The sequence below is a fragment of the Strigops habroptila genome, chromosome 4 (assembly GCF_004027225.2).
Source record: "Strigops habroptila isolate Jane chromosome 4, bStrHab1.2.pri, whole genome shotgun sequence".
Taxonomy (NCBI): Eukaryota; Metazoa; Chordata; class Aves; order Psittaciformes; family Psittacidae; genus Strigops; species Strigops habroptila.
In genome coordinates this window covers 70921776-70933854 of record NC_046358.1, presented here as the reverse complement: position 1 = coordinate 70933854, position 12079 = coordinate 70921776, and the positions used below count along the sequence as shown (strand labels likewise).

The following is a 12079-nucleotide window of genomic DNA, read 5'->3' as shown; positions in this document are numbered from 1 at the left end:
AGAGTAATTGCAGATCCTAAACTACTCAGTTGTGAAGTATCCATGGTCATTAAGACAATAACATCTTTGGGGCACAAACAATATTTATCTCCTGTTTAACTGTTTATTTTTTACATTATGCAGTAAGAACTCCATAATCAGTTCTGTCTTATCTTTTGTTTGTGTTTTAATTTATATATTGCAGCACAGTTCCCTGTATAGAGCTCTGCTTTGCTACACATCCTCTGAGAGTTCAAATATAGAAATACATGCATTTTCCAAAAGAATGCTTAATAAAAAGGAAGGCATGAAAAAAAATTAAAAGATTAAAAAAAAAGGCAAATTTATGCATCTTTTTCTCTTTACTGTAGTGTAGAAAGTGATGAAGGAACACTCTTGGAAAGTCCTCCTGAGGAAAAAATCCATTACAGTTGATCAATATTAACCTGAAGAATATTACACATTTATGGTAGTACCATTTACATATTGGTCAAATTTTAATATACTCTCAAATTCTTTCCAAATAAAGTATTTTAAAGATATACAGGCTAGAACAACTTGGTTTTAGCATGTACAGACTTGCATAAAATGAAACAAGTTTTAAAGCTGTTGAATTTCCATTGAATTAACACTTTCTGCTTAAGAAATACTGTTCAAATTAATAGAAAACATTTCAGCTAATCAAACAGAAATGATAACACTACCGAAATTTCTGTTTGCTTATACACACATGGTGTATTGGTATCAAGTACAAAGGCTGAGAGCAATATTATTAAATTGATGCCATTTGTAGTCACTTCATATATATATAACTGTGATGAACACCCAAGTCTTTTCACTAAATGATTCATTAAATTTAAACATGGATAGTATGGTAAAATGCAGCAATCTGAAACATAAATTATTGTGATAGTAATACAGCTGCTTCCACTTACGTACAACAGGAAAATGGGCTTACTGGGAGAAACAGCAGTTCAAGATCAAGGGCTTTTTTCTAGCACACACAATAGCTCAGCAGACTTGTGTCAATTTGATTCAACGACCAATTCAGCATTGATATACGGCAAAAATTTTGTCACTCTTCATTTCAGCACATAAACACTCTTGAGAAAAGTCAAGTGTTTTCATTCAAATGCACTGTTCTTTAAATTGTCATGCATTTAAATGCTCTACCATAAAGACATTTTATCTGCTATGGCAGACTTAGTTATTTTCCTTTCTTTGTAAGTAACTAAAAAAAATACTAAAAACCTCATAGAAAAATCAGCGTAAAAGTTACTTTAATTTCTCAAATAGTAAATTCTGTAGGCAGTATTTTAAAACTGTAGGACAGAACATTTGAATTATGTGGGAAACCTATTTTTTTAATTGACTTCACTGGAGATGTAATGGAACTGACGTCAACTGTTGTTGTTTCAGCTAACTTTTATTCTAAACGAGTTCAAGACCTTGCCCAGAACGAAGAAAGACATTAAGTAATCAATAACAGCTGGAGTAAACCATAGATGTGACCTTTTAAACAACTTCTGGGAAAGCTGTAGATCTTTTATCAGCCATAATGAATTTCAGTGAATTTATGGCTTTACCACAGTCTATGGGAATTTCATCACTGCCAACAGCTAAGCCCGGGTTCTAGTCTGTACACTCCCAAACACAAAATAGAGTCCCAGGCACTCCTTTCCAACAGCAAATGAATTCATTCCATGTGAAACTATGCCCCGTTTCTACAGTCCCAGACCAAAGCTCATACTGTGAATATTTTGTTTCAACACTTAAAAACTGTACCTGTGTTGATGTAGCAGCATTTGGTGTTACTGGTGATGGTGAGTCACTTGGTTTTGGCTCACCAGGGGAAGCTGCTGAACCCTGGGATTCTTGGCTGGCTGGCTGATCTGGTGATAAAGCATCACTGCTGTCTTCATCAAAGGAATAATCATCCAAAGCTTGAGGATAATTCTCTTGTCCAACTGCTACAATGTTTACAAAGAAACAAGCAAAACAATTATTTTTTTGTTGTTGCACAAAGTAAATTTAGACATTGGTGACAGAATTAGCCAACTGCTGGAAAAATGATCAGTTTTCAGCACAGTCTAAACATATGGTACGTAAACATTTATTGTGTTTTTAATATAATGATAGGCATATTAAATCACATTCAAGGGATCGATAAAGCTAAGTGCATAGTGATTCAAAGGTACATTTAGCAGCCGTGGCATGCACACAGGCACCCAGGAGAGATCACGTAGTGGCCACAGCTGTTTGATTATTTTGTTGTAATTTTTATTAAGAAACAAGTCTTTCCAAAGACAGTATTATACTCCAACTATTAAAACTTAGTAATTAAAACTTAGTTTTGAATAAAAATAGGATAACTTTAATTAAATGATGTTTAGGACTGAGAAGCTGAAAGAATAAGTAGTAATAAACCTTGAGTATATTTTCTTCTAGTGAACATTACCCTCAAAAGTTAAATTATTACATTCCACAATGCCAGGCAGATAGCAGAGAAGCTGTGGGACTCATACTTGCCTATAATAGCTTCTTTAACGCTGGAGTCTACAGGAAGAATATTTTTTTCTACCAGTTCCATAGGGCCAGGCCTCTGAGCAATCTTCTCATTCAGGTCATCTGCCAAGCGAGCTCTCTTCAGTTTCATCTGAGTGGCTTGTAGCGAAGGCTCCGCAAAGGTCTCTAAAAAGATAGATTCATTTAAATGCTCTGCTCCATCTTTTCTCCAATTTCATGGCAAACAACATTGTCTTGTCTTTGCAGTAACCATTCCACTTTTATCAAAAGCAGGCAAGTAGTATTCTGAAAATTCTCAAATTAATAAGCAAAAACAAGATTCTGTGGGTAGATGTTTTTCAACCTCATGATCATGTTTTTCTATAAATATAACCTCTTTTCTAACAGCAGTAATACTTTTGGTAAACATTTATATAATGTCCAACAATAAAGCAGGGAATATAAAATAACAAACACTTATTATAATCTGAAGACAGCATTTCCTGCTCCAATGGTTTACCAGTGTAAGCTATGGTAAAGGTTTAATCCATTGATTTTTGTATTCTCTCTTGACAAGCATCTTAAAAAGTTTACCTTTTAAAATAGCTTTTAGCACAAATTTGAGTCTTCGTAATTGTATTTCAATGAAAATATGGAGATAGTCTGTCAATATGGATGTGATCTGTCGATATGGAGACTCTTATCTGGGTTAGTATCCAAATACATGTTTTGAAAAGCAATGGCTGTTAAATTGATTTGGATCATGGTTATTTGGTAACTTCTGTATTTGGTAAGAGTATGATGAAACACAGTAATACATCCCCATTCATAAAAAGACTGTTGTTTCATATGACCTGAGCAACATGGAAAATAACAAGGCAGGGTAAAAGTCAAGTTCATTAAAGGTTGGTTAGGGTGGTGGTGGAGAGGGAGTACAAGGATGTCACGTAATTTTTGAGTACCACCATGGATATATCTATTATTATACAGATTACCACAGACACTGTAGAGCATATAAACCTTTAGAAATAATTCATATCAAAGCCTAATCCAGTTAGGAAACTGTGTGCAGAATGGATGTTCCTTCCAATAGAGCTCAAAATGTACCTAGAGCTGGGTACATACCTTCCAGGATGTGCATTCTGACCAGCTCAGAGCGGTCTGGTCTGCTGCGAATCTTGTGCTTCAAGAAATTCTCAGTCTTTAAAGAAATAAGGAAATAGCATAGGAATTAACTACTACGTACGAGAAAAACCAAAATAGTTTGATAAACCTCTGATGTCCAATCAATGAATAATTGCAGTTGCATTTAGGTGGGTGGACACTGCTGCTAGAACGTGGACACTGCTGCTAGAACTGCTAGAACTGTAGAGGGGTTTGGTTTATTCTGGTTTTCTATCAGTCAAGCAGTGCTAATGAACTTCTGTCTTCCCCAGACAAGTTGGGAATGCTTTTCGATTTGACCTCCTACCACCACACAACATCACAATAGTATAGATTTGCTTCAGAAATACTGCACGAGCATACTTTACCCATGTATACTATCCTTAACTCAGTGAAGCCATGTATTACATCATGACTGTAAATTTATTCCCCCACCTTCATTTGTGAAGGCTTAACAAAGTTCCTCTCGAATTTGACGCCAATATTTTATTTTAATGGATTCTTCCAAGATAAAAGCACAGGTTATTACTGTAATGGTAATAATTTTTTCACGTACTCAGAGAATTCAGTATCACACACAACTATCCAATTCAGATATTAATAACAAGTTTGCACAAAATGGTTTACCCTGGCGCGCTCCAGGCTCTTTATCTGCTCATGGAATGCAGCTGGACTTTTCAAGGCTGTGAAGGGAGAGGAAGAGTTAAATTGACAGAAGTGATTTCCAAAAGAAATACCCTAATCAGTAGGTGTGCATGAGTGTTTAACACCATCTCAGAGTTGTGTTTGCATCTTACCAGGCTTACATTTGACTCATACTAGCTGTATTCACTTATATTTATCAGAGATGAGCAACACTGCTATACAGAGTACTTGGAATATTTGATTTTAACAGATATTACCATGTAACAGTTAACTATTTCACTGTGTATACTGGGACCTATTTACCAAAACTGTTCCACAGTAGAAATTTTAAGAGGTAATGTTCAGAATGCCAGAATACTGCTTCATTTGTTCCACTGTATTTACTATGTCTATACCTCATACTTGCTGTTACTAGAGAGAACTGGCCTATCTCTTAAGAACTATCTGTGCTGATTTAAATTGTAGAAGCCTCAAACGTTCAGACTGGAAAGCAGAATGATGGTTAGCTGCTGAACAGCCACAAGTAAAAACCACTATCTCAACCAGATTGTTGAAAGGAAGTGAAATGGCAGCAGCCAGAATCCATCTTATTTGCCACACTTTTGGCAGAGAGAAGATGCACTTTGCAAATATGCAAAACAAAATCTTTTACACTTTCTGACAATTTAGAAGTTTTTTCCCAGGTTTCACTCAAAAAGAAACCAATCATTCTGTTCCTGAAGATAATCAACACTACAGGCCTGGGAAGGTGAAGATGCTTTAGCAAAGCAATTCGAAGTCTGCTGTATACCTGCAAGAAGAGATTAGCTTTATAATACTGTGCTTTCAAGCGAGAATTACCCAGTGCACACTGGGCTATTTATAACAGCTTGACATAATGTTGATAAGTGTTCAATGGCTGGGGGTTTTGTTAGTTTTAAGGAAAATCACTTTTCACAGTTGACTCTTTTGACAACTTGGACCTATTACCTTGACCACTTAGGAATTCTTGATGTTTTCTGTGCACCCCTCATCCTGAGGCGAGGCTGATCTCCAAAACATGTCAGAAGACATTATACTAAACAATTAGCATAGTCATTGGGAGACCAAGTGGAAGAACATCAAAACATCTCTAAAGAAAGAGTTAACTGCAGTTGAATTCTAGGCCACTAAATAGGCCATATTCAGGAGGACTCTCTTATGATACCTAAAAATCAATTTAGGAATCACAAGTGCTACTGCTGAAATACCATCATCTCTAACAGACTGAAATCAATAAGGGAAAAATGGACTCTAAAGTTCAACTGCATAAAGCAATTACTTTCAAAATGCAAGTGCTGTGAATTCAGACATACAAATACAATAAACATCCAAATTTACAAACATTTTTTTGTCAAAGCAGTAGGATCAGCAATTAAATTCCAGTGTAAGAGAGAAAAATGGTTTACTGAAGAACCAATAACTTCTTGCATAGCTGTCAAGGAGGGTAGGTAGCCAGGCCAAAGAGTCAGAAGCTCAGCATGAGAGAGTTCTGAAATCATAAATACATCTCTAAATGTATTTATGAACTTGGAGATGTTGCTGCCTTCACGAGACATGTCACACTAAAGTCATCAGTAGCATCTTAACTCTTCCAAAGACAGCAACTAAAGGCATTCATTGAGTTTTTACCATTATATATATAATCTTTGTTTTGGACCAGTTTGGACATTTTGCCAGTTGTAGCACGTTGATCAGGAACTTCTGGCAACTGGAAAAAACACTTTAAAACAATTTCTAAAAAAAATAAAAAAAACCCCAAAACGCCAAAACCCCAAGATTCTTGGAAAGGGATTCATACTCAGGAAGGCTTAGGCATAGAAACTTCTGCATTAGGTCATATGATCCAGTGTTCAGCACCCAATGCCTGGCCTAATCCACTGCCTCTGTTACTGCCTTTGTTACTGATACTCACTCATTTATATAATCCCATTTATTTCAGTAAGATTCGTCAGAATTTAAAGAGAGAAGATAAAAGGAGAATCAGACTATGTCTGCAAATCCTTGCATTTCCATCACAATGGCTATTTTAACTGAAACATTAGGTGGGCATGATGAATCTACTGCATGCTCATTTAGATTACCAAAAGGATCTCAAGTCTTTTCAAATAGTAAAGTTATTTTTAATGATTCTCACAGAAATGCTGATCTTCATTATTTTATATATTCAGTCCATAATTAATATAGTACAGTAATACAAATGACTAGAAATAATGTCTTACGTGGCATGATGCCCTGGTCCACCAGCTGTTCTCGTGTCCGTCTTTGTTGTAGTCTCAGCTGAAGTACTGACAAAAGAAAACAATCATTCATTCATCTGTAAGCACACTATCCCTCTGAAAGTACAAAGAATTCAAAAGATACTGTATTGCAACTTCAGTAATATTTTTTTTTCTGTATGTATTCAGACCTGAAAGTAACCTCTAACCCAGCCACCATTAAGGAGCAACTGCTATTAACATAGTTAGGAGTGACTGCTTCCAACCCCTAGTTATATTGGAATTTGCTGCTTTTTGGTCACACCTGATAAAGGGACTGCATTTCATACATACATCCACTTCTTCTATCAGCTAGGCGTCATAAGAGGTATTAAGTATCCATCTGTATCTAGGAATTTTTTATTCCCCTTGTAACACTACTCAGAGAACAGATTCAAGAAAACATAGTGAGGTATAAAGATTTTATACTATAAACTGCAACACCTAATGATTATATAGCCTTCTTACATGTCTTCAACCAAGCTTACATGACTGCACTATGCTGGAACATATGTTCGCAGAAATTATGTTGGCAGAGGATTTTAAAAGGAAAGGTATGGGGTTTTTTTTAATATATATATAAAGGCTTATTGTACATTTAAATAAATCCTGCTGAAACATGAGAAACTGAAGAGAAAACAGATTTCACCTGGCTTTTTTTAAAACACCAGAACAACAGGAACAGACCTTATCCTCTCTCCAAACACCAGAAAATGCTGTTTCCCACTTAATCGAGATATAGATGAGGGGTTTTTTTGTAAATGTACCCAGAAAAAAACCCAACATAAAATAGGAACTTGTTTCTTCTGTTGTTCCCTTCCCATGTTTCTTTATCAATTTACCACAGTACTTCATTATTTCTTAGATACAGACAGACATTACCCTAATGTGAGATTTAATCTTTTGAACAAGAGATGGTCAAGAAAAAAAATACTAAAGATGTAATATTTACCTTCTTTAATTTTGCCTTAATATTATGGATGTATGATTATGTATGGCATGCTGTTCCCATTGTGTTTCACAAGGAAGCAAAACAAACTAATGCATTGTCCAAAACATCAAAATGAATGTAATTTCTAAAAAATTAGGCTAAGTTCATTGTTTTCAGAAGTTAAAAGGAACCAGCTTATTTCCTGTTCTACAGTACAGGAAGGATACTCCTCTGGCTAAAGCATTAAGACCAGGAATAGCAAGTCCTGAAAACAAGGACATTATTTTCTTGTATCACACAAACATTGAGAACTTAAATACAAACATTTCAGGGCTGTGGCACAGCAGGTCTGTTCAGACTTTACAATATTGTAAATTACAAAGGACAGAGATGGGAGAATACAAAAGTAACAACAGTAAAATGTAAATTAATGGAAAGTCATTCAAAATGTATTGAGTTTTCTGGAAACTTGAAAATACCTGCTTTGAGTAATGAATTGTATTTTCCAAGTAATATTAAATAACTACAAAAAGTTAAGGGAAGACTTATTTTATAATAGTTTCAATTATTTACTTTTGCTCTCCCTTAATTTCATGTGGCTCCAGGTAACCCATGACCTCTTCTAACAGTAGCTCTTACTAGTAAATGCAAACTTATGTTGCCTGAAGTCTTGAACCAACTCAAATGATGCTGTTACACTCCTTTCAGCAGCATTTCCTAGGTCAGGTTTGGTGTATGGTGTAGCATTAAGTTCAGAGCATGGGTAGAGAAAGTTCAAGTCTTTATGTAGAAAACCATATGGGTTTCTAAGTCTCATTGGTCTAATCCACTCCCAAAAACGCAGATAAGTGTATGCAAACACACATTTAGGCAACTGTGCATCCAAAAGTCCGCAAGCTTTATACAAATAAGTGTGAATTAAGAAAAATAATGTACTGGTCAGGACTTGGCTCATTCAAGAAATGCACATTTCAATGGAAATACACTTTAAGCATATGATACAATGTTATGCTGTTAAGCTTCTATCCCTGCAGCTGCACTAGCACAAAGCACTGAGAAATTCACTAATTGTATGATGTTTACAGGAAAGCAAACTCTTAGTATGTTTTTGTTTTGGGTTCTCTTGCTTACAACCGTAAAATCAAGACAGCTCAGAGTTAGTCTTAAAACTAAACAGGCAATCCCTTTAAACATCTTAAATAAGTTTTACACATCCAAATGATGTGAGAGCCAATTTCTAAACAGCATGACAAGACTACCGTATGTCACACTCAGTATTTTTGACTTTCTTCTGTTCTTCGTTCAAACTATGTTTTTTTTTTTTACACAACTGGGAAGCTATGGAAAGGGTTAAAAAGCATGTCCTGCTCTGGGCAGGAATCTCATCCATGCTATACAGCTGTCTTTGGTCCAAATTTACACCATACTTAAATTTGGCTTTCTTAGAACACTGAACACACTACGAATGTGTCTACCAAACCTTTTACCTAGTTACAAGTCAGTTTTAAACATATGCCTCTTTATTTCAGGCTCTTTCAAGGTCTTCCAAGAAAAATGACCTGCTCCAACATCAGTTATGTCCAGGGCAGAGCTGATACATGTCATCAGACACAGTAAGTAACTCAGAATTAGTATTTTTAAGTAATTTGTGGCTTCAATTATGATCAGATGTTTGGCTTAAGCTTTGAAACTGAGAGAATACACAGCGGACTATAGCAGAAGGATGAGAAGAACAGTAAGAACGTACCTGCACATAAGCCATATACAGCCACGTGTGAAGCTTTAGCATATTTTTAGCAAAAATATATCTAACAAATAATTATGGTCTCTCATAACACTACTTGCCTACCCACCATCTATTAATCTACACTGGGCATCACAAAGCAAGTAAGGGATGATTCTGAAGTTGTCCCATGTGTGTCTGGACAGGTCATAAAAACTGTGGGAGGACTGAAAAAACAAGAGCTATAGAAGACATAGAACGTGCAGTTATTCACTTATTAAACACATATCAGGAATTTCTATATTACATAGTAAAGAAAGAACAGCCTCTAGCATGACTAATAGGGGAGCACTGCAGTGGGAATACTAAAGAAGAGATGACTCATGGTTAGAAAGCTGGTATAAGATAATCATTGAAGATTGACTTGACCAGAGCAAGGAAGTTAAACAGAAACAAAGCTGGATGAAAACCAGATGTTTGCTTTTGTGAACAACCCCCAAATTATGAAGTTTAAAAAATTAATTTTGGGTGCCTGAATTTTTGTTTTTTGTTTAAATAAATATTAAGCAGTTGAACATATTATTAACGACGTTTCTTAACCGAAAGTAATTGTGAATAAAAATCCTAAATATATTATTTTTTGATGTTTAAAAGCTGAAAACAAAACCCCCAGACTTTTGCTTTTCCAAAGCAAACAGATGGGGAAAAAACCCTAATACTTATCTCTTAATAAAAGACATAAGGACCTAAAATACTTTTAGCCCCCACAGCAACAAAAAGTAAAAAGCAGAGACGTTTCTAAGGAAGAAATGGTAACACTTCGTAATTCTTTTGGCAAAGAACCGCTGCTGTATTTCAGTGAGAAACATCCTACAGATTGGAATGCAGGCTGGTTTAAATCTAATGTAATTAAACCTAATACACTTTCCTTATCATATACATAGAAATCCATATAGCCAGAAATTTCTGCAACAGTCAGTAATACACAAAGAGGTAAATCTAATAAGGATGAGATCAGAGGACACAACTTCCAAAAAAATCTAAAGACTTTATTATACTGTGCTATTTATTCTAGTGTTTTGTTGTTTTGGTTTTTTTTTGGAGTGGTGGGGTTTTTTGTTTGTTTGGTTGTTCCCTCCCACCTCCCCCCCTTGATTAAAAAGAACCATTTTCAGACAAACCAATGTGGAATCTGGGGAAAAGAGAATTCAAAAGACATGAGGGACTACAAAACAAAGTTCCCCATGGGGTGATACTTACTCAAACATTGTGTTTAACAGATTGTTCTTATCGGGGTAAACCCATTCAGCTTGTTTCCGAATAGTTTACCTCTCTCTTTTACATTTTTTAAATTAGGCATTAGGCAGTTACTTGCATAACATCTAAAATCACAGAAGATGATCTCCAAAATAAAGGCCCAGAATTGAAAAAGGTTTAGATATGTTAAACACAACTAATGTCAGTAATAATGTTCTTTTTAAAGTGTATGTGAAAAAGAAGAGCTATGTTAACACCACTGAGCAAATCTAGTTATTAAAAGCACAAACATTTTGCACTTAACATTATCTGGCAGGAATCCCCCTTCACATCACTGCAACTCTAAGAAATTGTCTTTGAACTGCTTCTGAATAAAAGCCATGCACAGAAAGGTCTGTCAAGCTCCTGTTTTGACTGAGGGGGAAGGGAGGGTATTCTTTTTTATTTTCAAGTCAGTGTATGATTTTAAGAGTAACACTAACGCCAGGTGAAGAGATTCCAAAATTTCCATATGTTCTCTTCAGTCAATAAAATGATCAATAAATCTTAGATAGCTTATTTAATAAGTACTGAAGAAACCAAAAAGCATAATCCCTCCTCAAAATAAGAACATCAGGTTAGCTGACTTTCATAAAGTCAGTAGGCATCTTCTGACTTTACTGGAGGTACAGAATTTTCAGCACCTGAAAAACTGAGTGCCAGAGCCTGCTGCTCCCACTCTTTCTTACAGTTTCTTCCAGTGTTAGAATCGCGTGGAATCAATGCTTCTGTATCAAGGGAATGGAGAGGATGGTACGCAAAAGAAGTTATCTGTTAACCAGTGCACTTTATTATTTTGAAATATATTTCTATATAGCAGTAGATTTTATTAAGTTAACGGCTTTGTTTCCAAACAGTGAGTACTGTTCAGGTTCACGTGCGCTATGCCCTAAAGGGGCATACAGATTAATAACCAAACCAAGCAGATCCTCAATAGCTTGCTGAAGCACTATGCTGGTTTGGGTGCATTAAAGCTGGCATGGGTAGGCACTTGAGGAAGTCCACATCACATTCTGTGTAAGACCCTCTGAAAGGTAAGAAACACAGAGCAGTCCAGTCAGGTCTCACTCAGTGTGAATGGTAGAATAAGTGAAAATAAAGTCTACTATTAAATCCTAACTTAGAACAAGCAGCTATTATTAAAGTTGAGCAAGTGATTTCTGTTACAAATCTGTAATTTGTATCCTATGGAAAAAGATGTCTCAAAGTAGTACCATATAATCACAGGCACTGGAATGTAAAGAGGCCAAAAATAAATTGATAGTTGTCCTGCAGGAACAATGCTATCTACACCGATTGACAAGCTTTCACCACTGCTTCTTGTCTTGAAAAAAACCCAGAACTCATACTGTGCACAGTTCCAGCAATAATAATTCCACATCTAACACAGTTAATTACATATCCTATTAATTTAAAATCAAATATGAATTTTATCTTTTTAGAGAAGGTGCTAGGAAACAGCAAATAGTGGTTGCCATTTAACAGTTACACAGCTGAAACACACTAACCCATGGGGAAGGGGTTCATCCAACAGCACACAGTTCTTTCCAATAACAGCAA

The 12079-nt window shown here is 35.6% G+C and overlaps 1 protein-coding gene across 5 annotated transcripts in view; it reads right to left on the bottom strand.

The window, feature by feature from the left end:
- Nucleotides 1-12079, bottom strand: part of MRTFB (myocardin related transcription factor B) — an 80343-nt gene that overhangs the window by 25717 nt on the left and 42547 nt on the right. For all 5 annotated transcript variants that reach the window (XM_030481469.1, XM_030481470.1, XM_030481466.1 and 2 more), the window contains 5 exons: nucleotides 6534-6599; nucleotides 4276-4331; nucleotides 3610-3685; nucleotides 2509-2670; nucleotides 1765-1949 (listed from right to left, as the gene is read on the bottom strand). In XM_030481469.1, the coding sequence (XP_030337329.1) occupies nucleotides 1765-1949; nucleotides 2509-2670; nucleotides 3610-3685; nucleotides 4276-4331; nucleotides 6534-6599 (545 nt within the window). The remainder of the gene's footprint in view (nucleotides 1-1764; nucleotides 1950-2508; nucleotides 2671-3609; nucleotides 3686-4275; nucleotides 4332-6533; nucleotides 6600-12079) is intronic.